This window comes from Lithobates pipiens, unplaced genomic scaffold (genome assembly GCF_037356315.1).
Source record: "Lithobates pipiens isolate NorthernLeopardFrog02 unplaced genomic scaffold, aLitPip1_a1.2 Scaffold_18, whole genome shotgun sequence".
In the NCBI taxonomy this organism is placed as follows: Eukaryota; Metazoa; Chordata; class Amphibia; order Anura; family Ranidae; genus Lithobates; species Lithobates pipiens.
In genome coordinates this window covers 536367662-536393870 of record NW_027507758.1, presented here as the reverse complement: position 1 = coordinate 536393870, position 26209 = coordinate 536367662, and the positions used below count along the sequence as shown (strand labels likewise).

Sequence of the window (26209 nt, the reverse complement as noted above, 5' to 3'; positions counted from 1 at the left end):
GGAGCCACACCGCAGGCAAGGGCCCTCTTTTTTTCCGCTCACAAGCAGCTTTTTCGTCCGCCCAGTGCTTCGACAAAACGTCTCCAACCCGACAGGACGCCCACGGACGGTCAAAAACGTCCCTGGAACCGCAAGCCTAACAAGCCAGCGAATAAAAGTGCTGCCGCATAAAGGTTTGCCCCCACCCAGGTCTCGGGTGGGGGGGTCAACTTCGGGAGTTTGCAGCCCGTTGGTCCTCTCGGTTATCCGACCAATGGGTCTGCGATCTGATTTCCACAGACTACAAGATAGAGTTCCTCTCTTGGCCGCCAAACAGATTCTTCCCCTCCAGCGTACCCGTATCCCCGGGAGGCTCTGTTTGGGGCCTTAAGGGACTTGCTGAATCGAGGGGTGATTGTACCTGTTCCGGAGCTGGAACGCTTCCAGGGATTCTACTCAAATCTGTTTGTGGTTCCCAAGAAGGAAGGGATGCGTCCAATCTTGGACTTGAATGCCCTCAATCGCTTTGTAAAAGTGCAGAGGTTCAGGGTGGAATCGGTTCACTCAGTAGTGGCTGCCCTCCATCAAGGGGACTCCCTGGCATCCTTAGACATCTAGTATGCGTACCTGCACATACCCATATGCCTTCGGCATCAAAAGTAGTTTCTGCGTTTTGCAGCCGGGGAAGCCCACTACCATTTTGTGGCTCTTCCTTTTGGTCTGGCATCAGCCCCCCAAGTCTTTACCAAGGTATTGGCTCCAGTTTTGGTGTTGTTGCGGCAGCGTGGGATCGCGATCGTGGGATACCTAGATGATCTCCTGAGGTCATCTTCCCCCTCAGAATTAGGGGAGGATGTGGTGATCAACATGCAGACCCTTCAATAATTTGGGTGGCTGTTGAACCTAAAGAAGTCGGTGAGTGTACCGTGCCAGCATCTGGAGTACCTAGGCTTGCTGCTGGACTCCATGGAAGCGAGAGTTTTTCTCTCTTCAGACAAACTGCAGACTCTCAGATCCACGGTAAAACTGCTGATGAACCGCAAGTTGACGTCGCTGCGCTTCTGCATGCGAGTCCTGGGACTCATGGTAGCCTCCTTCGAGGCAGTACCATATGCCCAGTTCCACACCAGAGTCCTGCAGAAGGAAATTTTGACAAAATGTGGCAAATCTTGGTTGTCCCTGGATTGACAGATCCAGGTGAGCTAGTCAGTCAGAGACTCGCTGATCTGGTGCCTGAGGTCCCCGGTGATTTAGTCCAGGAAGTCGCTCCTATCTCTGAAGTCGACAGTGAGCACAATGGACACCAGCCTCACCGGCTGGGGTGGAGTGATGGGGGGGTTCAGTCTGCTGGGGGCCTCTGGTCGGCAGAAGATTCCAAGTTGCCGATCAATCTGCTCAAACTAAGAGCGATCAGGCTGTGCCTCTCCATTTGGTCGATGAGACTTCAGAGGCATGCAATCAGGATCCAGTCTGACAACGCCACAGCTGTGGCATACGTCAATCACCAAGGGGGAACAAGAAGCTCAGCCACCGCACAGTAGGTCGCTCACATACTTCGGTGGGCAGAGCGACGTACTGGCCCTGTCGTCCATTTACATCCCGGGAGTGGAGAACTGGCAGATGGACTATCTGAGTCGCCAGATGCTGGACCCAGGAGAATGGGCGTTGAATATGGAGGTATTCAGGCTTCTGTGCCTGAGGTGGGGCACACTAGACGTGGATCTTCTGGCCTCCCATCTCAAGGTGCCGAGATTCATGTCCAGGACAAGAGATCCGTGGGCAGACGCACCGGTGGCTCCGTGGGATCAGTACCAGCTGATCTACGCCTTACCTCCACTGAAACTATTGCTATGTTTGCTTCGCAGAGTGGAAGTTGAGGGGATTCCAGTAATACTGATTGCCCCAGATTGGCCTTAGCACGCAGACCTAGTACGCTGTTACGAGAGGACCTTCTGTCTCAAGGTCCGATTCTCCATCCCGCTTTACCATCGCTGGCTTTAACGGCATGGCTGTTGAGGAACCGGGGTCTGTCAGACTCGGTGATCCCAACTATGTTGAGGGAGTGGAAATCTTCTCGGAAGATATATCATCGTACCTGGAAGGCCAGCATATCCATGTGTTAGGGGAAAGGGTGGCATCTGCGTTCCTTTTCTATATCTAGGATCCTGCTGTTTCTTCAGCAAGGAGTAGACCAGAAATTGGTGTTAAGCACCATTAAGGGGCAAATTTCAGCCTTGGCTGTCTTTTTTCAGCGACCCCTGGCATCTCACTCATTAGTGAGTACCTTTTGTTCAGGGGGTACGACATGTAGTCCCTCCGGCACGGCCAACGTTACCCCCGTGGGATTTGAACCTGGTGTTATCGGCGCTTCAAAAACCTCCATTTGAAAATATCAGGGAGATTCCCCTGTTGACTCTTTCCCAGAAAGTGGTCTTTCTAGTGGCCATCACATCAGCCAGGAGAGTTTCGGAACTGGTGGCTTTGTTCTGCAAGTCACCTTATCTGGTTATCCACAAGGATAGGGTGGTGTTGCGTCCGCAACCATCTTTTCTACCGAAAGTGGTCTCGGCTTTTCATATCAATGAGGACATTGTATTACCATCTCTGTGTCCTAAGCCGAAGCACCCTAAGGAGGTGGCCCTTCACGCTCTGGATGTGGTTCGGGCTCTGAAGGTGTATTTGTCTGCCACTGCTCCCTTTCGGAAGTCAGACTCACTGTTTGTTTCGGTGGCTGGTCCCAAGAAAGGCATGGCGGTCTCATCGGTCACCATTTTCCAGGTGGATCAGACAGATTGTGGTACAAGCCTACGCCTTGAAGGGGCAGGTGCCCCCCCTTTCCGGTAACGGCCCACTCCACGAAGGCAATCGGAACGTCTTGGGCCTTCCGACACCTAGCATCTGTCGCTCAGGTGTGTAAAGCGATGTCCTCTGTCCACACGTTTACCAAGTTCTACAAGGTAGACGTCAGTGCATCGGCTGATGCCTGTTATGGCCGCGAAGTTTTGCAGGCGGCCGTATAATTGTAATTGAATATGCAATGTATTTCCTTTTTTCGTGGTTTTTCGATAATAACACAGTACCGTTAAGTTAATGCCCTGTTGCATTACATTCCGTAGTTTTTTTGTGCGGTTTTGGGTAGTCACTCCTGTTGAGGGTACCCTGGTTTTGTGGTGGATTTCTCCACGCACTGTTTTTTTTTTTTTGTGGGTAAAGTTTCACTAGTTCCCACTTGCCATGGTGGATGAAGTTTCTATGCTGTTTTCCCACCCCTCGTTTGGCACTGCTTGGGGATGTCCCAATGGTTATGAGAGGAGCTGTGCCGGTCGGGGAATATAAGAGAAAATAGGATTTTTTTTCTTTTCTCTGTAATTCACAGACCGACACAGCACCCATCCCTCCTTTTTCTCTTTACGTTATACTGCTTGTTGACGTACTGATGACTGCATGACAGGCTGGAGGGTTGTTGCCCAAGGGACCGTCCCCTGGGCGGAACTGAGAGTTGTGAGTATAACAACTAATGCCTGGTATCTCCTAGTAATAGGGCATGAAACCCAATGGCTATGAGAGGAGCTGTGTTGGTCGGTGAGTTACAGAGAAAAGGATTTTACGGTGAGTACAAAAAAATCCTATTTTTTTCTCCAGTGTCTAAGGTGTTGGTCACAAGTAAAGATGTGCTGTGCTGAGCTCCACTGGAGCAATCCTTCCTGGGGCTAGCCGTGCAGCCGGATTGTTTCAAATTGTCTTTTTGGCCGAATTGAATGGTACCTGGCCTCGGATCCGAGGCCTTGCCTGTAACCCTTCTCTTTTTAGGGAGCTGGACCCCAGGATCCAGTACTTTTTGGTATTGAGGCCATAAAGTTTTACTGGCAGTGGTGGTATTACAGGTCCAGGATTGTGGGTTTCCTTGAGGATTCCCAGCTCCTGAAGGTTTAACGAAACCCACCGTGAAGGGTGAATATTGGGTCTGTTGGTTTGCCACAGAAAACCCTGCTGCGGGAAAGGTAAGTGGAGTTTTTCTACAAATTTTTTTTACATTTTCTTACAAATGTCTCCTTTAATTTAGTAAATGTTGTCATGCCTATGTGTTGCCACTGGGGGCTGTATACAGCACTTACGTCTCATGCTTCTCAGAGAGCCCACGATGTGTCCATGAAAAAAGCAGTTTTCTCTTCCTCCGGCCGGCAGCAGACCTCTGGTTAGCCAGGGAGGTTTTGCCTCCCTACCAGACACCCCCCTGTGCTGTTTTTTTTTCTTCAGGGAAAGAGCGCTCAAAAAAAATTAAATAAGTGCGAATGGCACACTGCTCGGCGGCTTCCAGGACCCCCCATCTCCATTTCTCTCTGATTATCAGAGCCCGCACTAGAGTGGGAAAAGCTTTCTTTTGAAAGGAGAGAGGAAGGGCCGTAGTGATGGGGGGGGGGGGGGCGGCTTAGCGCGCCATTGGCGTCCTCCAACGCCCAGCGTGGGGAATGTGTGTTTTAATGGCACCATTGCGAAGGTATATATGTGGTTTGGTGACACAGGCATACCTTTGACACATTTGCTACTGCATCAGGCTGAGCTGGACTATTGCTCAAGCAATGCATGCATTCCTTCTGGTAGTACCTCTGCTTTGTGCATCAGGCTATGGCTGATAGGGAGGTTAAAATCGCCTAAGAAAAAAAAGGGCTCTAGAAAGACTATAGTCACTAGGGGGCCTCAAAAAAGATGGCACCCTCCCCTGAGAGCAATATGGCTGGTCAGAATGAGCCATCAGGAGGGGGAAGTGTTGCAGCTGCTTTACAGCCCCTGTATATATAACTAAGGAAGTTTTTTTTCTCCAACCATTCTAAGTTTGGAGCAAAAGATTGATGCTTTAATTGCATCCCAGAGTGGGACTTGGGTCCCCGTCCAATGCTCAGGACCCTCATGCTGAGGAACAAGGTGAGAGAGATGACAAATTTTTCTCAAGGGACCAGTAAGAGGCTGATGTCCGATGAACCTAATACGAAAGGATCAGGTTCGCAAGAAAGGTGGGTTGGTACAGTCTCTCACTGAACTGGTCTGCTCCACATTTTTACTGCCAATAAGCACAGTCAATCGATGAGCCCACATTTGGTTTGGGTTCACTAAAGCCTCCTCAATCTGTTCATGTTTTTTCCTATCCATTCATGGCTAAAAAAGCTTATGTATTCTGAGTGGGAGCACCCAGATCAACAGTTTTTTCCTCTAAAAAAAGTTTTCAATACTTTATCCTATGGAGGATGCGTTCTATAAAAAATGGGGATTTCCAGCAGTTGACGCTGCTATAGCCTCTGTACCTGACATGCTCATATGCTAAAGGATCCAACAGATAAGTTGGAATTCCTTTTTAAAATCTGTATTTCGCTCACAGGTTCAGCCTGGCAGCAATCAGAGTATTTCAGTCCTTAAAGGACCAGTTTATGGAGGTACTCAAGATTATTCCTGATCAGCAGGCCTAAGATTTGCCTGGGATATCGGAAGCGTTCATTTTTACAGTAGACTCTATCAAAGATTCTCCAGGCCTCACGGCTCATGCTACGGCTGGTACATGTGCGTAGAATCCTATGGTTGAAAAATTGGTTAGCCAAAGCACCATGCAAAAGCTCTTGGCTTTCCCATTTCACGGTGAACGGTTATTTGGAGATAATCTGGATAGGTATATCCAATGAATTTCTAATGAGAAAAATTCCCTTTTCTCCGGTTAAAAAGAAGTTTAAGCATTTTTTCTTTTAAAACGTGCTTCTTCTCTGGTGGCAGAGGCATCAGCCTTTAGGCAGTCATGACGGCTCAGAAAAACCATCTTACTTTATTGAAGGGTCACATCACAGCTCAACAAGCACAGCAAACAAGGAAAATGCTGACGTTTTGCACTAGCTGTAGTGCTTAATCATAGCAAACAATCACAACACAAAAAATGTATTAAATACCGTGTCTAATTAAACAATTTGAATAATGAAGTAGTTAAATAATTAAAACCCACAAAATGCAATACTCAATATATAAGTGAATAAATGAAAAAGCATAATTTTAATTTTTTTTATGAATATCTTAAAATGCAAATGTGAATAAGTGAAAATATAAATCAGGTATATTATCAATGATGAATCATGTATCACCAAACAATGTGTATAATAACGCGTGAACAAATGTGAATGTGTGAGAAATGAAGATATTTGAGTAGTGAGAAAATATATGAATAATAGAAATCTATAATGCAGTAAATTATTAAATAAACCAAAAAGAATGAAGCTTCATGGCTTAGCTTACTATGGAAAAAGAGAGATTTCAACATATAATACTCAAATGTCAATCATAAGTGAATAAACGAGTAAATAAATTGAGTGCTTTACATCCATAACATTAAATAAATAAGTGCCCTTGTCCATGTGTGAGTGTTACTATAAAGCCCTCTTCCACATGTGAGACCCATGTGTGTATGTATGTGTGTGTGTGTATATATATATATATATATATATATATATATATATATATATATAATAGATATATATAGATATATATATCTATATATATATATATATATCGGAAACGACCACTTGATAATCTACTTGTGAATAAGAAGGTTATAAACCTCACTACATATCTCATACTGTGTGTGTATAGGCTTATATAAAGACATATGAAGACGTATAGAAAAAACTTATGTTTCTACTAAATGAAAAGTCCTCAAGTCTAAGGCACTAGGTGGCATATTGATGGATGTCACCAAAACCCCGACGCGCATGCATAGTAAACATTAAAGGGGTTAATGTATGTTATTTCTTTTTGATTATTGATTCCTTAAGAGTTCCTCTGACCCACTGTCACAGCGTTTACCCAATTATCCACACACAGTAAAATAAACACAATTGTAATGAAGTGTGAAAGGGAAGCGCTCTGACGGAGAGTAGTAGGCACCCTAGTTTAATAATTAAATATAAATTCCACAGAATCAATCATGTATTAACGAATCCCCAAACCTTTCAAAATTAACATGGAACAGATATATAGAATATATCTATATATATATATATATATATATATATATATATATATATATATATATATATATATATATATAGAAACCTCAACCATCCATGAGATGCAATGTAAATCTATTGCACCATAACACTATCAAACCTCAATCGGCTAATAAACACACACACACACACATTCATTTAATGTCGCTCCGTATATAGATGTTACACAACTCTATAAAGCCCCATAAACGGGAAAAAGTTTTTTCCTCTTTTATATAAAATTTTTTTTTTTATTTATTTTAAAATACTCATAAAGCATACACAATATGTAAAACTTAAACATAGTGTGGATGCAAATTCAAATCTCAACAACAGAACCCCTGGTGACCTAAATATTATAAACATAAACCTAAACATGAACAACCCCAAAAGCTGGTATAAGTTTTAACAAAAAATGATTATACAAAACATCATGACCAACTGAAAACGGAGAGTTAAACCTCAGAGTCAGTCCCAGGGCCAAAAGAGGACCTGGGGGAGGTATCCCACAAAACAAAATACTAAAGCCTCTTTATGAAGGGGCACCCCGCTCTCTCAAGTGGGGAGGGGGGCGGGCTTCTACAGTTTTCAAGGGTCTAGCAGGAACAATGTCAAGACAGATGGGTGGCTTCCTCAATTCTCTAGGTTACAAACTAGAGTTTAGAGGGTTGCCGTCTCCTCATTTTCTCAGGTCAAAAGTTCCCAGAGATCCAGTGAAAAAGAAGTCCCTCTTTCTAGCTTTGGATCGTCTCTTGTCTCAAAGAATGATATCGGTGGTCCCCTTGGAAGAGCAAGGATTAGGGTTTTTATTCAAACCTTTTCACGGTTCGAAAACCCAACAGGGATGTCAGACCCATTTTAGATCTCAAAGAGCTAAACCAGTTTTTGAATACCATTCTTTTCGCATGGAGTCAATCCAATCAGTAGTCTCCATCCTACAAGGGGGAGAACTTCTGGCGTCAATCGACATCAAGGATGCCTTTCTCTATGTGCCGTCTGGTGAGCGATTTTCCCCACTCACCACAAAATTTCTACAATTCGAGGTAGAAAATCTTAATTTCCAGTTTGTAGCTCTGCCTTCGGTCTAGCTACTGCACCTTGAGTGTTTACAAAGATCCTGGCTCCGTCTTTAACCAGGTTAGGGGCTCAAGGTATAACGATACTAGCCTACTTAGACAATCTACTCTTGACAGATCAATTGATAGCTCGCTTAAAACCAATGTTTGGTCACCAGAGTCAACTACCTGGAATACCTAGGTTGGATTCTCAACCTAGAAAAGTCCTCCTTAAAACAATCGAGGAGATTGCAGTACTTGGGGCTGATCATAGATACAGCTCAGAAGAGGGTGTTTTTGCCCCAGGAAAGGGTCAGCTCCATAAGGGAACTGATTCAGTTGATCAAAACAAAGAAGAATCCTTCTATTTGACTTTTCATGAAATTTTTGGGAAAGATGGTGGCTTCTTTTGAGGCCGCTTCTTATGCGCAGTTTCAATCAAGACTGCTGCAAAACCGTATCCTCTCACCTTTGGAACAAGAAGGTCGAAGCTCTGGACTTCCCAATGCGTTTATCCCCCAAAGTGCATCACCATCTCAATTGGTGGTTAATATCCAAGACTCTTCAAAAAGGAAAATCCTTTCTACCAGTTACCTGGAAGGTGCTAACAGATGCCAGCCTTCTGTGGGGAGCAGTCCTGGAAGAAGCGTCTGTCCAAGGGAAATGGTCTAAATCGGAAATGATCTTGCCCATCAATATTCTAGAGATTCGGGCTGGAGGCCTGGATGCTCAGACTATGGAATTGTCTTGTCCGGATCCAATCCAACAATGCCACAGCTGTGGTCTATATCAATCACCAAGTGGGCACGAGAAGTCATGCAGCCCAGAGAGAGGTGAATCATATTCTATCTTGGGGAATCAACATTCCTTGCCTATCCGCAATTTTCATTCCAGGGATAGGGAATTGGCAGGCGGAATACTTGAGTCGCCAGCAATTATTCCCAGGAGAATGGTCCCTTCACCTCGACATCTTTCTGTCAATATGCCAAAAATGGGGAGTTCCGGACGTGGATCTGTTTGCATCCAGTTTCAAAAAGATTGACTACTTTGTGTCAAGGACAAAGTGATCCGTTGGCATACGGAACAGATTGGTTTGGATTGGTTTTTCCGTGGGATCAGTCTGCCTTTCCTCCTGTTCTGCTGCTTCCGCGCCTTCTCGCAGGATCAAGAAAGAAGGGAAGGAGATGATTCTTGTGGCCCAGGAGATGTTGGTTTGCCGAAATTATATAAATGGCAATAGGGGACCCTACGACCCTACCGCTATCGACATACCTTCTCTTGCAAGGTCCGAGATATTCCCTTGGTCCTCTTGGCAAGGAAAAATTATTTTCTTGGCTGCCATATCTTCTGCAGGAAGAATATCAGAGTAGTTGGTTGCTTTTTCTTGTAAAGAGCCATATTGGTTTATTCATAAGGATGAGGTTTTATTGCGCCCTCATCCTGAATTCCTACTTAAGGTAGTATAGGTTTTTCATTTAAACCAGGATATTGTTCTGCCTTTAATTTTTTCCAGAACTTCGTTCTGTGGAAGGAAGATCACTACATTCTCTTGATGTGGGGAGAGCGGTCAAAGCCTGTTGAAAGTGTCTGCTCAGATTCATAAAACAAATGTTTTGTTTGTGTTGCCAGACGGTCCTAAAAGAGGACAGGCAGCATCGAAATCTACTATATCTAAATGGATATGTCAAGTAATTGTTCATATTAAGGCACACTTCTCTGGGGTTGTTAGTGCTTCTTGGGCATTGCATCACCAAGCCTCCATGGCTCAGATCTGCAAGGCCGCAACTTGGTCTTCAGTCCATACATTTACCAGATTCTATCAAGTAGCTGTAAAAGATCATGAAAATATCGCCTTTGAGTGCAGTGTACTACAGGCTGCATTACGAGTCTAGTCTCTTGGTGCCCTACTTTTGTTGTGTCTCTCTCCCTTCAGTTGGCCTTGCTATGGGACATCCCACATAGTAACTACTATGGCTCTGTGTCCTGTGATGTACGATAAGAAAATAGGATTTTTATAACCGCTTACCTGTAAAATCCTTTTCTTTGAAGTACATCAGGGGACACAGAGGTCCCTCCCTTCTTTGCTAATACACTTGTATTGTTTTTCTACAAAACTGAGATACTCCTACCAGTGGGAGGGGTTATATAGGGAGTGCACTTTTTAATTGAGGGCGTGCCAGTGTCTATCACCTGAAAGTGGCCTATAACCCATATAGTAACTACTATGGCCCTGTGTCCCATGATATACTTCAAAGAAAAGGATTTTACAGGTAAGTTGTTATAAAAATCCTATTTTTCAGCAATTACAGAAAATACCAATTGATCTTGCCGGAAATGCAGTATTCATGTCACTTCCTGTCAGCTGAAAAACAAGCAAAAGTGATCTTTTCTGGCTCCATTATAAGCCCCCTTATAATGGAGATGACAAATGCAAATATGTTTAAAGCCTATTCTGGGGGGTAACCATGGCTCTGCCCCTAGATGCAGTGCAGTCAGTCATTGTAGCCACACATGGACAGAAAATGATGCAGTCACCTCAATTAAGCATTGGAAAGCTGCAATATATAAATTGTTTTTGTTTTTGGGTTTAGATGCGCTGTAAAGAACAACTCTGGAAATATATACACTTTTTGCAATGTAAAATGTTCCGATTTATAAGGCATTACATCAGGGATAGGCAACCTCGGCCCTCCGGCTGTGGTGAAACTACAAATCCCATTATACCTCTGCCTCTAGGAGCCTGTGGTTGTTAAGGTCTTGCAATGTATCATGGGACTTGTAGTTTCAAAACAGCTGGAGGGCTGAGGTTGCCTACCCCTGGATTACATCCATCAAGTTTTATGACACCTCCAAGACTTATCAATTTTATTTACAGTTAGCACTTTTATAGAGTGCTAGGAGTATAGCTATCACTATTTTTCTGGTGCTCCAACACTGGATACTCTGGTCTCCTCCATAGAAGCTGTGGAGTTGTTTGCAGCCAATCTGCATCACCATCCTCTCCTAGTCCAATCCTCAAGCACTTTTATATTATTCACATTTTTGTTTTAAAAGTATAAAGTATTCTCTGAATGGGCAGAGGAGGGGAGGAGCAGGCACAGAAGCTGCTTTGTAGCAGAATTACATCTGCTGCAATAGCTATACTCCTAGTACTTTGTGAAAGTGTAAATTGTAAATAAGCAGCAAGTCCAAGAGTTGGCATAAACCTTGTTGGACTTGCCCCCTTTTTAGCCAGTGTGTGTGTATGTATATGTGTGTATATATATATATATATATAAAATCATACATTCATGTTTAACCCGTCTGTCAGGTTTTATTGCTGCCTTTCAACCTGCTGGAGAAATTTACACTCCCTGCCTGGGTGACAATACAGGAGGTCAGCGGAAAGCTCCCCATCAGGATTATAAATAACATAAAAAATTTGAAGTAGGTCTAACGCTAAAGCTGTAAAGAAAAATTTTGTTGAAGTTGGGCTGTAACTAGATGTCTCAAATTCCCAATCAAAACCTAGTCTTCCGCTCCTCTTCATCCTTTATCTGGTTGCCGTGGACAGTATTAACTTCTGCTAGACATTTTTAAAATGGATGCGCTGTATAATGCTGGCTTTTGAAGCCTAATTATATACAGTATACTATGACTTTAAATACTTTGCTTGAGCCAAGCTGGCCCACGCAATTTCCTTTACTAATTAATGCAGTGGCTGTCAGCACTGTCTAAACTGTAGTATCCGCTCCATACAGTAAACGGCGATGTGCTCCAGCAGCAGTAAGGGGGGCTTCCCATTCCCGGAAAACAATATGGAGTCAGTCTGAGCGCTGTTCAGCCGTTCACAGGAACATTTTTATTTTTATGTATGAATACAAGACTTCCTCTTTAGGTGGAGATCAGGACACCATTCGCTTGACTCTCCACCTCAGCCAATCAGAGGACCTTGTATTCATTCCTTAAAATACAGCGCTGTATACTGTTGGTATTTGATGCATATTGCACTGACAGCCGCTGCACCAATAGTAAGGGAAATAGTTTGTTTGAGCCATCTTGGAAAACTATTTAAAGTAATTTCTGTATTTATCCATCCCGCAAGTTTAGGTTTTAAATGGCTTGTGCCTCTTTAAAGTCTTGACATTTGTTTTCTATTCCTTTCAATTTAGAAACTGCAGGAGCTTAAGCAGGATTGCATAGTAAAGGAGGATAGATTTAAAAATCTGGCATCCTTGGGTGAGATGAAGGAGAAGTTAGAAAATCTCAGCCGTAACATGGCCTGGGCAGTGGTAAGTCTTTTTATGCATTTCAGTTAGTGGTGACCAGTAAGTCTATCCTTTTTTCGGTATTAAAGATGAGAAAATATGTGTACATGTGAGAGACATAGGGAGATATATAATGGCACACTATGGCCATGGTTTGGGTTGTGGGTATCGGGAGAATACAGTCATATTTGTAGCTATATAGATGCATGTACAATGTAAGTTAGTGTAAAAAAGGGGAACAAATTTGTCCTGATGGACTATACTCTTTTCTGTGTAATGTAGCTAAAGGTCTTAGAATAACGCAATTGCTTTTCTAAAAAGGAATGTGATTACATTTCCTTTCAGGCTTAAGATGAAACTTGGTTATGTTTTAATGGTAACTTTATATGTGGAACCATTAAATGCTTTGATTCTGATCATATAGAGGTGTCAGTAATATTAGATCCCTGATCGTAGATATGTTTTTCCATCAAATCATTTGTTAACTTTCGTAGTCATGTTATTTATATAGGCTACTTTCACAGAGATGAGTTTTTGCTGCATTTTTACCGCACTAAAAACCCAATCCCTATGGGGCTCCTAACCTAACACCACTGTGCTGCTGGTGTGGTGCGTTTTTAAAAACTGACAATGATGTCATTGGTTTTTAGGACGCCAGCGGCTGGGAGGTTGTAATGGTGCACAATAAAAACCTTTAGTTTTGGGTAACTAAAAGGTAGGATTCATCCACCTACTGGCTTCTATACAATCTTTGGGCAATTTTTTTTAGGCGTTTCACCAAGGCACCCCTAAAGAAACCTTAAGGCATCCCAGCTTGCCTGGGCATTCTGGTTCAAAAAGGCTGGTCTAGGAGATCACTTATCTGAACCAAGAACCATTTATACAATGGCAAGAACCTAATTGTTAAACATTCAAGAGGTTTGAAAGGTTTTAAGTTGAAGTTTAGTTAAAGAAGAAAAAAAACGTGGGCATATAGCAAGCACCATTGTAGTAATGTACCTCTTTGATATGTTTTACATATTCTACTGGCTTTATGATTAGCGTAGAAACTTTGTCCATTTTATTTTCTAGGTGATCGAGATGGAGAAACAGCTTAACCCAGTTAGAGAACAAATAGCTGCAGAAGAGGGGCGCACAGTGAAGTTTGAGCAGAAGATCAGTGAATGGCAGGTATTGCATACATCCTGTGTCATTTTGTTATGCTTCATGAAAACTCACCCAGTCAGAAACCGAGACAATAATAAGTGTTGTTTTTTTTTAACCCTGGTTCACACTGACAGTGGGAATGAAATCATGCGATTTCAGCTGAACTCGCACAATTTCATTGCTGCATGTCGGTCCCGCCCTAGACGTGATTTCAGAGACATTTGTGCGGGTTGATGCACAGATGTCAATGGAAATCGCACCTCAAAGTCGCCAAAAGTAGTACAGAAACTACTTTAGGGAATCAGTGCGGCGCCGCAAATGTGATTTAAACTGTGCCATTGCCGGCAATTGCTCCTAATTTGGCATGCAATTTGACATGTCAGATTGCATGCCAATTCACACCAATGTGAACCAGGGCTTTAAGTGCACTTGAGCGCCTTGCTCATGCATACATGTATGTAATAGAAAATAGTCACTTTTACCTGATAAAATGTATGTAGTTGTATGGAAATCACCAATCCTTTTAACATTTACATGTCACACTTTGATGGAGTATGAGGGGTGCTGATAGTCTTACCCAGAATTTTTTTTAGATAGGAAGCTGTAACTTCCACATTATTCTACATATTCCCCCAGGAAGTCAATGCAATTACAAAATTTGTCCTGCAGCTTCTTACCCTGCAAAATTCTTCCGACTGCATCCGAATGTCCGAAAGATGCAAAATTCTACTAAACAAATTGCGCATGCCTACTTCTTTTTTTTTTTTTTTTTTTAAATCAGGTTTTTATTGAACTCATAGGTATACAGCAATTTCCAGTGCACAATTACAACTATAGAGTTTTTTCTTGCTAATGTAAATACAGGTGTTACATCATCACACTTTTCCCCTCTGTGGTCCTCCACCCCCCCATCCGCCCGCATATCTCTTAAGGATACGACAGTCATCTTGTCAGTCCTGACACAGGCAATCTTTTTTATAGACATTGTAGAAGTCTGGACATCACAAGCTCGTTTGGGCTCAACCCAGGTGAGTCCAGCCATCTAGACTATATGCACTCAAACCTGCCCGGCCATCCCCTGTGCTGGTAGATATACTTTTCCATTATAAGGGTGTTACCCATATGTGTTATCCAGGCCGCTGTAGTAGGAGGCACCGCGGATTTCCAGCCCATTAATAAGAGTTTCTTTGCCTGGAATAGTGCCCTGGAGACTGCGACTCTGACTGGCTCCTCAGGAATCACATCCTCCAGGACCCCTAGAATACAGCATATGGGGTCCGTGGGTATCTGCATTTGAAACACCACGTTGAGTGTGTCAATTACCTCTTTCCAGTACCAGTGGAGCTTCGGTTGCCTGCCCCTACCACACAAGGGGTCAGCTAGCCTGCCCATCTTGTAAAGTTTGACTGGTGTGTAATGTACTCTCAGTATTATATAGAGTTGGGAGACTTTTTGCACCACATTTAAGGAACACAAGATTATAGCTTGCAGGGCTTCTTCCCACTGTTCTCCCGTGAGTTGACCTACATCTCTTTTCCACATTGGCATTGCTTTACAGGGATGATCACGCAAGTGCCTTGCTAGCAGCATCTGGAAGCATTGTGATATCATTCCCTTTGTGACATCCGAGGAATGCAGCGCATGGTACACCAGGGTGGGCGACAGTACCCATTCCCCTACGTCCCCCTGCGCGGCCACTGCGTGGGGCAGCTGCATATATGGGAAGGCCATGGTTTCAGGAAGGTTAAATTTTTAGTCCGTAAGTCTACAAAAGTCAGCAGTTTACATCTCGAAATATGTGGGACAGCATTGTCACACCATGGGGTCGCCATCTTGGGTCTGGCTGTATTTTATCTAGCTCTGCATATATGTGGTTGCTCCATATGGGACTATATTCTGTGAATCCCTGTACCCCCTGAAGCTGTCTGCCCTTATTCCAAATTTTTTGGATCATGGATAACGTTGGGGTCTGTTTGTTGGAGCTCTTAAACATTTGTGCCTCCAGTCCCATAGGGATGGTCTCCGCTCCGGATGCATGCAGCATCAACTTCGCAGCTGAGCCCATCGCTTCATGCGGCATGGAGCCTACCAAGTGTTGCAGCTGGGCCGCTATGTAGTACAGCCAAGGGTTGTGGACCGCCAACCCTCCGCTGTCCTTAGACCGCTGCAGCTGTTCCAACTTGATCCTAGGGGGCTTTGTATTCCACAGTAGCCTCCGGAATAAAGTATTTACCACTCAAAAAATGTTAAGGTGTATTACTACCGGTGAGGTATGGAGGAAGTATAACAGTTGGGGCATTAGGATCATTTTTATTAGGTTAGCTTTTCCTGCCAGTGACATCTTAAGGTTATTCCACGTATTTATCCTGTTCCGAAATCTCAAGGACATATGTTTTGGGAGCAGTATTCCCCTATTCTGTGTGCAACTTGTACCCCTAAATACTTAAAACTGGGTACTACCAGTACTGGACAAGATTCTGGGATTGCGACATCCCCTCCATCTAACATCATCATAGCCGACTTGGACCAATTTATGGTCAAGCCTGAGTATCCACCAAATTGTTCTATTATGGACATTACCTCTGAAAGGGAGTGGCTGGGGTCCGCCAAGAAAAGAAGCATGTCGTCTGCATACAACATGATTTTCTCATGGATGACCCCATATTTGAATCCATGAATTTGCATATTATCTCTTATGAGGGCTGCAAAGAGCAGGGTGGCCAGTGGGCACCCCTGCCCAGAGCAAAAGCGTCTGACATCCTATCTGCTACCCTAATGTTCGCCTGCGGGGATGCGTACAACAGGTTGCACATGCCTACTTGATGTACAGCATACAGTGGTGTGAAAAAGTGTTTGCCCCCTTCCTCATTTCCTGTTCCTTTGCATGTTTGTCACACTTAAGTGTGACAATTTAAACAATAGTCAAGGACAACACAAGTAAACACAAAATGCAATTTGTAAATGAAGGTGTTTATTATTAAAGGTGAAAAAAAATCCAAACCATCATGGCCCTGTGTGAAAAAGTGATTGCCCCCCTTGTTAAAACATACTATAACTGTGGTTGTCCACACCTGAGTTCAATTTCTCTAGCCACACCCAGGCCTGATTATTGCCACACCTGTTCACAATCAAGGCATCACTTAAATAGGAGCTGCTTGACACAGTAAGGTCCACCGGAAGATCCTTAAAAGCTACACATCATGCCGAGACCCAAAGAAATTCAGGAACAATTGAGAAAGAAAGTAATTGAGATCTATCAGTCTGGAAAGGGTTATAAAGCCATTTCCAAAGCTTTGGGAATCCAGCGAACCACAGTGAGAGCCATTATCCACAAATGGCGAAGACATGGAACAGTGGTGAACCTTCCCAGGAGTGGCCGGCTGCCCAAAATTACCCCAAGAGCACACTGACGACTCATCCAAGAGGTCACAAAAGACCCCACAACAACGTCCAAGGAACTGCAGGCCTCACTTGCCTCAGTTAAGGTCAGCGTTCATGCCTCCACCATCAGGAAAAGACTGGGCAAAAATGGCCTGCATGGCAGAGTTCCAAGATGAAAACCACTGCTGAGCAAAAAGAACATCAAAGCTCGTCTCAATTTCTCCACAACACATCTTGATGATCCCCAAGACTTTTGGGACAACATTCTGTGGACCGATGAGACAAAAGTGGAACTCTTTGGAAGGTGTGTGTCCAAGTATATCTGGCGTAGAAGGAACACTGCATGTCATAAAAAGAACATTATACCAAAGAGTAAAATATGGTGGTGGTAGTGTGATGGTCTGGGGCTGTTTTGCTGCTTCAGGACCTGGAAGACTTGCCGTGATAAAAGGAACTATGAATTCTGCTGTCTACCAAGAGATCCTGAAGGAGAATGTCCGACCATCTGTTCGTGTACTCAAGCTGAAACGAACTTGGGTTCTGCAGCAGGACAATGATCCTAAACACACCAGCAAGTCCACCACCGAATGGCTGAAGAAAAACAAAATGAAGACTTTGGAGTGGCCTAGCCAAAGTCCTGACCTGAATCCTATTGAGATGTTGTGGTATGACCTTAAAAAGGCCGTTCATGCTCAAACCCTCTAATGTAACTGAATTAGGACAATTCTGCAAAGATGAGTGGGCCAAAATTCCTCCAGGACGCTGTAAAAGCCTCATTGCACGTTATCGCAAACGCTTGGTTGCAGTTGTTGCTGCTAAGGGTGGCCCAACCAGTTATTAGGTTTAGGGGGCAATCACTTTTTCACACAGGGCCATGATGGTTTGGATTTTTTTTTCACCTTTAATAATAAACACCTTCATTTACAAATTGCATTTTGTGTTTACTTGTGTTGTCCTTGACTATTGTTTAAATTGGTTTGATGTTCCGAAACACTTAAGTGTGACAAACATGCAAAGGAACAGGAAATGAGGAAGGGGGCAAACACTTTTTCACACCACTGTATATAGCTCTCAGAAGTGATGATGTAATGTGGTTGGGTCACCTCTGGGGATCCTCTGTATGTTTTCCCAACACTCTGCTTTTTTAAATGGTAGGGTAGATTCTGCAGTGTTCCTGCGGGGTCCTTTCCTATATCCTCCATGTATGCATGTATAAAGGAAAATACTCTTGTAGTGTATTAATGTTCAAACAAGTTTATTATAAAACTCACATTTTAAAAGTAGTAAACAAGCGAAAATCTACGAGTGCCGAACTCGTATCCTTTACTAACATCACTTCTGGTATACCTCTGCTCACGCCCTACGTGTTGCGTCACACCCACTTGACTTCTTCAGGGGATGATAGGGGGTATGTAAAGTGTCCTTAAATAGTGTGCATTAGTCAAAGACAACGGTCTTGTGTAATTAAAGACAGTATATCGTGGCAGCCATTTTCTAGTTGATCAGGAGAGATCTGACCAGTTGTCATATTTCCAGCCATTTTCATGTAAACTATATTAAATATTGTGGTTGGGACGACGAGATGTTGTCATACAACATGACACCTTCGGAGAGCTTTCCTCTACGTTTTTCCTTGATAATTTGCCTCAGCTTGGTCAATAAAGCACCAACTCTCTCACATGGTATTCCCAGATATGTAGCAATAATTTTGGCTTTGGTCTTCCATAATCATGTAATGAATGGCTTTCACATTTTCAGGCACAGAGACCAAAACAGGCCTTCCACTGGATTTCTCACTTTCAACACCGACATGGCCAGTTTTGAAATTGACAACCCAGCGTTTAACTGTTGCATATGAAGGGCCATGGTCACCCAGAGTTTGTAACATTTCATCATGGATCTGTTTCGCACCTTTCCCTTGGATTAACAGGAAGGAACTTTATTATGGTCCTATGCTCTTCCACATAACATTTTTCTGGAGGTGCTGCCATGTTCAATTTGGACCTGAAAAAGAAAGCCAAGTTAAAATTATAGGTAATTGATTTTTCCACCATTGAATATAGAGAAATTGGTCAGTACACCCTGCAATTTAGAGCATCCTATCTCAATTTTTTCTGTGTAAGGCTCAATACTTATCAGCACCCCCTTGTACATGTCAACTGTGCCAAATCACTGTCTGCACACATTGGATTAAAACCATGGCTGTAGACTTTCAGATACAGTTAGACTGTTCCTGTACATATTACTATTGTCTGTTGTGAGTCTAGCTTATGAATTTTCTGCTCATTGTCAAGTTGAATCAGATGTCTTCTTAGATCTCTCCATGACTACATTAATGAGATAATCCTGTTACCACTGCACTGTTCTGGACTACTGCAGCTAACGACGTTCATTTCACTGATTGCTTCTACTTGCAAAGCAAACAAATATACTTGCAGCTATTGAATAGTTTGCTGAGGCCCTGTTGGAGTGGTAGGACCTATTCTTCTTTAGTCTTTAATCACAAGTGATTGGGTATAGATTTAAAGACTAATTCCACTTTTGTTAAGGGAAAAAAAACATGAATCTATGTATATTGCAAGGATTTTTATCAAACTTTGTTGCAGATTCCTACTTTTTGTTATTCTGAAGAAATAGAGGTTAGTTTCTCTGTCATGTGTAAAGTCAAACTATTGAGAATAATTTTATAATTATCTTGTTCAATTACATAGCTACATAGTTAGTCAGGTTGAAAAAAGACACAAGTCCATCTAGTTCAACCAAAAAAAAAAAAATCATACAATCCCATATACCCGTTTCTATACCCACAGTTGATCCAGAGGAAGGCAAGAAAAACCCCAGCAGAGCATGATCGAAATTGCTAAAGCAGGGAAAAAAATTCCCCCGAGAGGCAATCGGATTTTCCCCGGATCAACTTTACCTATAAATGTTAGTATCCAGTTATATTATGTACACTTAGGAAATAATCCAGGCCTTTCTTAAAGCAATCTACTGAGCTGGCCAGAACCACCTCTGCAGGGAGTCTATTCCACATTTTCACAGCTCTTACTGTGAAGAAACCTTTCCGTATTTGAAGATGAAATCTCTTTTCCTCTAGACGTAAATAGTGCCCCCTTGTCCTCTTTGTTGACTGTAAGGTGAATAACTCAACACCAAGTTCACTATATGGACCCCTTATATATTTTTACATGTTGTTCATATCCCCCCTTAATCTCCTCTTATCAAGAGTGAATAAATTCAGTTCCTCTAATCTTTCCTCATAGCTGAGCTCCTCCATGCCTCTTATCAGTTTGGTTGCCCTTCTTTGCACTTTCTCCAGTTCCCCGATTTATCCTTTTTGAGAACTGGTGCCCAAAAGTGAACTGCATATTCCAGATGAGGTCTTACTAATGATTTGAACAGGGGCAAAAGTATATCTCTCTCTCTGGAGTACATACCTCTCTTAATACAGAAAAGGACTTTGCTTGCTTTGGAAACCGCAGCTTGGCATTGCATGCTATTATTGAGCTTATGATCTACCATAACCCCCAGATCCTTCTCCACTATGGATCCCCCCAGTTGTACTCCCCCTAGTATGTATGATGTATGCATATTCTTAGCCCCCGAGTGCATAACTTTACATTTCTCAACATTAAACCTCATCTGCCACAGTCGCCAAATTAGACAGAGCATTGAGGTCGGCTTGTAAATTGGAGACATCCTGTAAGGACGTTATTCCACTGCATAGCTTGGTGTCATCTGCAAAGATGGAAATGTTACTTTTGATCCCAGACCCAATATCATTTTTAAAGATATTAAAAAGTAAGGGTCCCGGCACTGAACCTTGGGGTACACCACTGATAACCTTAGACCATCCAGAGTAAGAATCTTTAACCACTACTCTCTGAATTCTGTCTTTTAACCAGTTTTCTATCCATTTACAAACTGATATTTCCAAGCCTGTAGACTTTACCTTACACATGAGCCGTGTGTGCGGAACTGTATCGAACGCTTTTGCAAAATCCAAGTATACCACGTCCACCGCCACCCCTCTGTCCAAGATTTATTGGTTATTGTCCAATTATTTTATTGGAGACAAAAAAAATACAAAGAACAAGTCACCGTATAATTTTTGTGCTATAAGAGGATCGGAACAATTAAAATACATATACCATCACAAAGAGATTTGTGGTATAAAAATTGGTACAATCATTCTTTAAACTGAAGATAAACCAATCTTGGCAATAGTGTGCAATGTGAAGAGCAATTGTTTTAGAATAAAGGTTTGTTTGGCCAATGACACCCCAGCCATGGTGGTGTACCCAGTAAAACTGAGTAACATTCAATTTGAACAGTAATATATGTAGGCTGGGGAATAAGGTAGAACAAGGGTATGTGTTGGTTGTCTCCTTCCCTGGGTGTCAGGGTGGGCTTGTATATTAGATGGCAGTCAGGGGGATGATTGGGTTTGAGATTTATTATTGTTATGATAAACCATCAGAATGTGGAAAGAGACATGTGAGAGGATATTGGGTACACAGATTTTATAATTGTCAATCAGGTGCTGCACTTGCAGGATTCTATTGAGTAAAGTGTCAGGATCTGCATCGCTTTAGATGTGATTCTCACCAAAAATTACATTTTTGTTGCAGGGGAATGCCCAAAATATGACTTCTTAGTGCAGACTTCTGGAAAAATCAGTGAGCCAATCACACGAGCAGGAAATTACATTGCTGGGGTGCATTCTGTACACCATGTGTGTACAAAACGCCTCTAGGTAGCCATATAGTATTGCATTTTACAGAAAATGACATCACTGTAGATTAAAAAATAAAGGTAATTTTTAATAACCTTCAATTACAATATGACTTGTGGTGCAATAGTATTTGCGTTTATTTTTTTTATTTATTTTTTCTTGTGCAATTTTTTCCCCCCACAAAAGTAGAGTTACCCTTTAAATGAAACTACACTCTGCACCTCAGACCTACTGAACAATGTATGAAAGACACTGAATATTTATAATAGTTAATACCCTCAGTACAGCATGCTAATGCAAACAACAACCCATTCATTAAGTGTATATACAAGATGGTCGGCACTCTGAAGTCGTTGTCCGTTTAGTTAATTGCATCACACAGAACGCGTTTTACCTTATTTTGTTTGATGTGAGTATAGTTTTTTTTTTTTTTTTTTTATTAACCTACCAGCATGTCTTTGGAGTGTGGGAGGAAACCGGAGTACCCGGAGGAAACCCACGCAGGCACAGGGAGAACATGCAAACTCCAGGCAGGTAGTGTCACGTTTGGGTTTCGAACCAGCGACCCTTTTTACTGCTAGGTGAGAGTGCTAACCACTATACCACTGTGCCGCCCACTGTTCTGCATGATGTTAGATTTTAATTTGTAATTGCAGTTTAAAATTTAGCTTTGTAAGTGACAGTGTTAGACCATTAGTTGATGCTGGTTAGTAGCATTAAATACATTTATTTATTTTTCAGGAAAAAGTGAACAGTTGTGATGGGAATTTCAGAGCTATACAGGAGAAGCTGGAAATGATCAGCCAGGAGGCTCAGGCATTGAAACCACAGTGCTTAGCATTAAAAGATGATGTGCAGCAAAGGAAGAAGGCCTACAATGAATCTGAGGTATTTTCCCCTTTCATGGTGTGTTTGTATTCCATTGGAAGTTATGACCAACTCTCAGCCCCCAAACCACCAATAGTTGTAGCAAAATACTTTAACCACTACAGATCCGCGCTATTGCCAAATGACGGCATTAGCGCGGACCTACATTTCCGGGACGACGTCTATTGACGTCGTCCCGGATACGAGCGGCCTGCGTGCCCCCTGAGGGGCGCGCGCGGCGCGCTCTGTGATCGGCGAGTCCGTGAGACTCGCCTGATCACCGATCCGTGCAAGGGGTCGATCCCGACCCCTTATCACGTGATCAGCTGTCAGCCAATGACAGCTGATCATGTGATAGAACGGAGCCGGTAATCGGCTATTATTCCTCCTCGCGCTGACAGCGCGAGGAGAGAAAAAAAAGCCGATCACCGGCGGCCGTGATCGGGACATCAGTCCCGATCACGGCCAGCAATACAGCTGACCACCTGCCCCCTGCCAGTGCCCACCTGCCCACTGCCGTGCCATCCTGAATAAAAGTGCCCCCCATCAGTGCCCACAGTGCCACCTACAGTGCCACCCACAATGCCACCCACAGTGCCATCCAGCAGTGCCACCAACAGTGCCACCCACAGTGCCCACAATCTGCCTCAAAGGTGCTGCGACCCAGTGCCGCCCATCAGTGCCCAGCAGTGCCGCCCATCAGTGCCCAGCAGTGCCGCCCATCAGTGCCCAGCAGTGCCACCTATCAGAGCCACCTATCAGTGCCACCTATCAGTGCCCATCAGTCCCATCTATCAGTGGTACCTATCAGTGCCCATCCGTGCCACCCATCCGTGCCACTTATCCGTGCCACCCATCCATGCCATCTTATCTGTGCCCATCTTTGCCCATCAGTGCCGCCTTATCTGTGCCCATCGGTGCCGCCTTATCTGTGCCTATTAGTGCCGCCTTAACTATGCCTATCAGTGCCCACCAGTGCAGCCTATCAGTGCCCACCAATGCAGCCCATCAGTGCCCACCAGTGCAGCCTATCAGTGCCCACCAATGCAGCCCATCAGTGCCCACCAATGCAGCCCATCAGTGCCCACCAATGCAGCCATCAGTGCCGCCTAATCAGCGCACTTCAATGAAGGAGAAAAATGACCCGTTTGCAAAATTTTATAACAAACTATTAAAACATGATTTATTTATTTTTTTTATTTTTTGCATCTTTTTTTGTTTGTTTAGCAAAAAATAAAACTCCGAGCTGTAACTAAATACCACCAAAAGAAAGCTCTATTTGTGGGGAAAAAATGATAAAAATTTCATTTGGGTACAGTGTTGTATGCCCGCGCAATTGTCATTCAAAGTGCATCAGCGCTGAAAGCTGAAAATTGGTCTGGGACTGAGGGGGGTTTAAGTGCCCAGTAAGCAAGTGGTTAAAGGGTGTGCAACGCTTGCAACCACTTAAAAAAAAGTTTTCGTTCATTGATGGGCACAGCACTTAAATCTTGACCTTAGGATTATATTGCCATCTTCAGGAGAGGACTAGGCAGAACACATAAACAACACAGCACCGCCCAAAGGCGGTCCTACTGGCTATAACCCCTCACTCTCCTTCCAGCAGCTCATTTTTTTCTGCCTAGTCTAGAAGGACCTGGCTCCCTGTGGGGACCAATGGTCCTTGGAATTTTTTTCTTTTTTTGCTGTTTTTGGTTCCTGTGATCTACAATCAACAGCTGGGCTGGGTGACAGGCTGGATAATATAGATTCTGGTAGTCTCTCCAGCCTGGCCATCGTCCGTGTGCAAACCTTAGCTATGCGCTGGGTCGGCCACAACATGCCCCGTTCTGGTCCAGGGGCGGCTGGTGAGCTATATGCTCCGGGGCACCCCATACTGTTCGGGTGATGGGTCTGTCTGTGGAGTGCGTCCAGCAGTCCCTGCAGGAGGGGTAAGTATGGCTCCACTTGTTTAGGCAGGATGGAGCAGCTGGGCATTCCTTGGGAGGTCGATTAGGGGGTCTCTCTTTCTCCCTTTCTTCTCTCCCTGGCTCTTTCCCTCCTCCCCATGCTAAGGGGCCGCTGTGTGGGCTTAGGGGGTGCAGAGCACCTACCTGGCCGGGGGTCCTCTGGGTCATGGCATTTGGCTGCGCTGGGCGGTTAGTGGTCCGCTCATTTTCTTCCATGTTTTTGTGCCTTTTTTCTGGATGTTTGTGTGCTGCCATGTGAGGGGACTGGTCACCACAGCCATTTTCTTGTAGCTGCACCCATTTCCTTCTCTGTCGGCGGTCCTGGAATCATTTGTTGCCAGGGTGGAAGCGGTGTGCGGGCGCAAGGGGGGTAAAAAATGCCCCTCCCCCATGTTCTTCTGGGCAGAGCTCTGATTAAAACTCGGGTCCTGCTGTGGCATGTGGCCCCTGTTCTGATGTTTCAGAGGACAAGATTTAAGTGCTATGTCCGTCAATGAACATTAGAGAAAATAGGATTTTTGTACTCGCCTTAAAATCTTTTTCTCTGATTTTCATTGATGGACACTGCACCCACCCCTCCTATTTATGTTTGTACTGCTTTTTGACAAAGTGAGCTGCTGGAAGCAGAGTGAGGGGTTATAGCAAGTAGGACCTCCCCTGGGCGGTGCTGTTGTTTTTTGTGTGTTCTGCCTAGTCCTCTCCTGAAGACATCGCTATAACCCTAAGGTCAAGATTTAAGTGCTGTGTCCGTCAATGAACATCAGAAAAAAGGATTTTACGGTGAGTACAAAAATCCTTTAATTTTAAAAGCATAGCGTTTATTAGGGATGCACCGAAATTGGGGCGGCACAGCTGGGGTATCCTGTCTCCGTGTGGACCCCGACCCCCTCCCCCTGCGATCACGTTGGGCCGGGTCAGCTGGTAATTGAGGCCGTGGCTTTGCGGTCTTCTGAAGTCCTTCTGGAATCTGGTGCCATCTTGTGGTGGCCGTTGATATAACACCACATCCTGCAATGCTAATGGAGCTTCCTCTGTCTGTTTTCACCACCCGCCCTTCTCCTTCCCAAAGTGGAGAAGAGAAGGAAGTGATTGCGGGCATCATCTGGCACCTTTTGCCTAATGGTGAGTGTGGTGGTGGCTGGTTTAAGTAGCTTCATATAGCATTTTTTTTTCTCTAAATACCTTTTATTTTTATTTATTTTTTTAAAGTAAAAACTGTTCATTTTAATTAAGAAGAAAAAAAAAATTTATTTGTCATCTCTCTGCTTGGCCCCTTTTACACGGGCTGTCTGATCAGGTTCGCCTGTCAATTTTTCAGGCGGACCTGATCGGACCCTTAGCGGGGATATGGCGGTCTTGTGTCCCTGCAACTCAGGAAATAAAAGCAGTCACTTTCCTTAGTTAAAGCACCACATAGTAAACACACGCTAGGAACATAGTTAACCCTTTGAGTGCCCTTGGTGTTAACCCCTTCCTGCCCAGTGTCATTATTACAGTGACAGTGTATATTATTATTATCACTGATCACTGTATTAGTGTCCCTTGAGATGTCAGTAGCAGTTCCGACCCAGTGTCAGGTTGTATGCCGCACTATCACAGTCCCGCTCTAAGTTGCTAATCGCCGTCATTACTAGTATTAAAAAATAAAATAAAGAAAAACTCCAGTATATTTACCTTAATCTGTAGACTAACTTTCACACAAACCTAATAATAATATACACTTATTGCGATTTTTTTTTTTATTTTTTTTTATTTTTTAACCAGACATGTAGCAGAATGCGTATTGCATATGTTTTATTGCAAGAAGTAAAAATATTGTTTTTTTTTTTGC

General features: G+C 43.6%; 1 protein-coding gene across 1 annotated transcript in view; it reads left to right on the top strand.

Annotated features, from left to right (window-relative positions):
* Positions 1-26209, top strand: part of SMC6 (structural maintenance of chromosomes 6) — a 171531-nt gene that overhangs the window by 53942 nt on the left and 91380 nt on the right. Inside the window, exons 9-11 of the mRNA XM_077488817.1 lie at positions 12205-12324; positions 13372-13470; positions 22304-22450. Of these exons, the coding sequence (XP_077344943.1) occupies positions 12205-12324; positions 13372-13470; positions 22304-22450 (366 nt within the window). The remainder of the gene's footprint in view (positions 1-12204; positions 12325-13371; positions 13471-22303; positions 22451-26209) is intronic.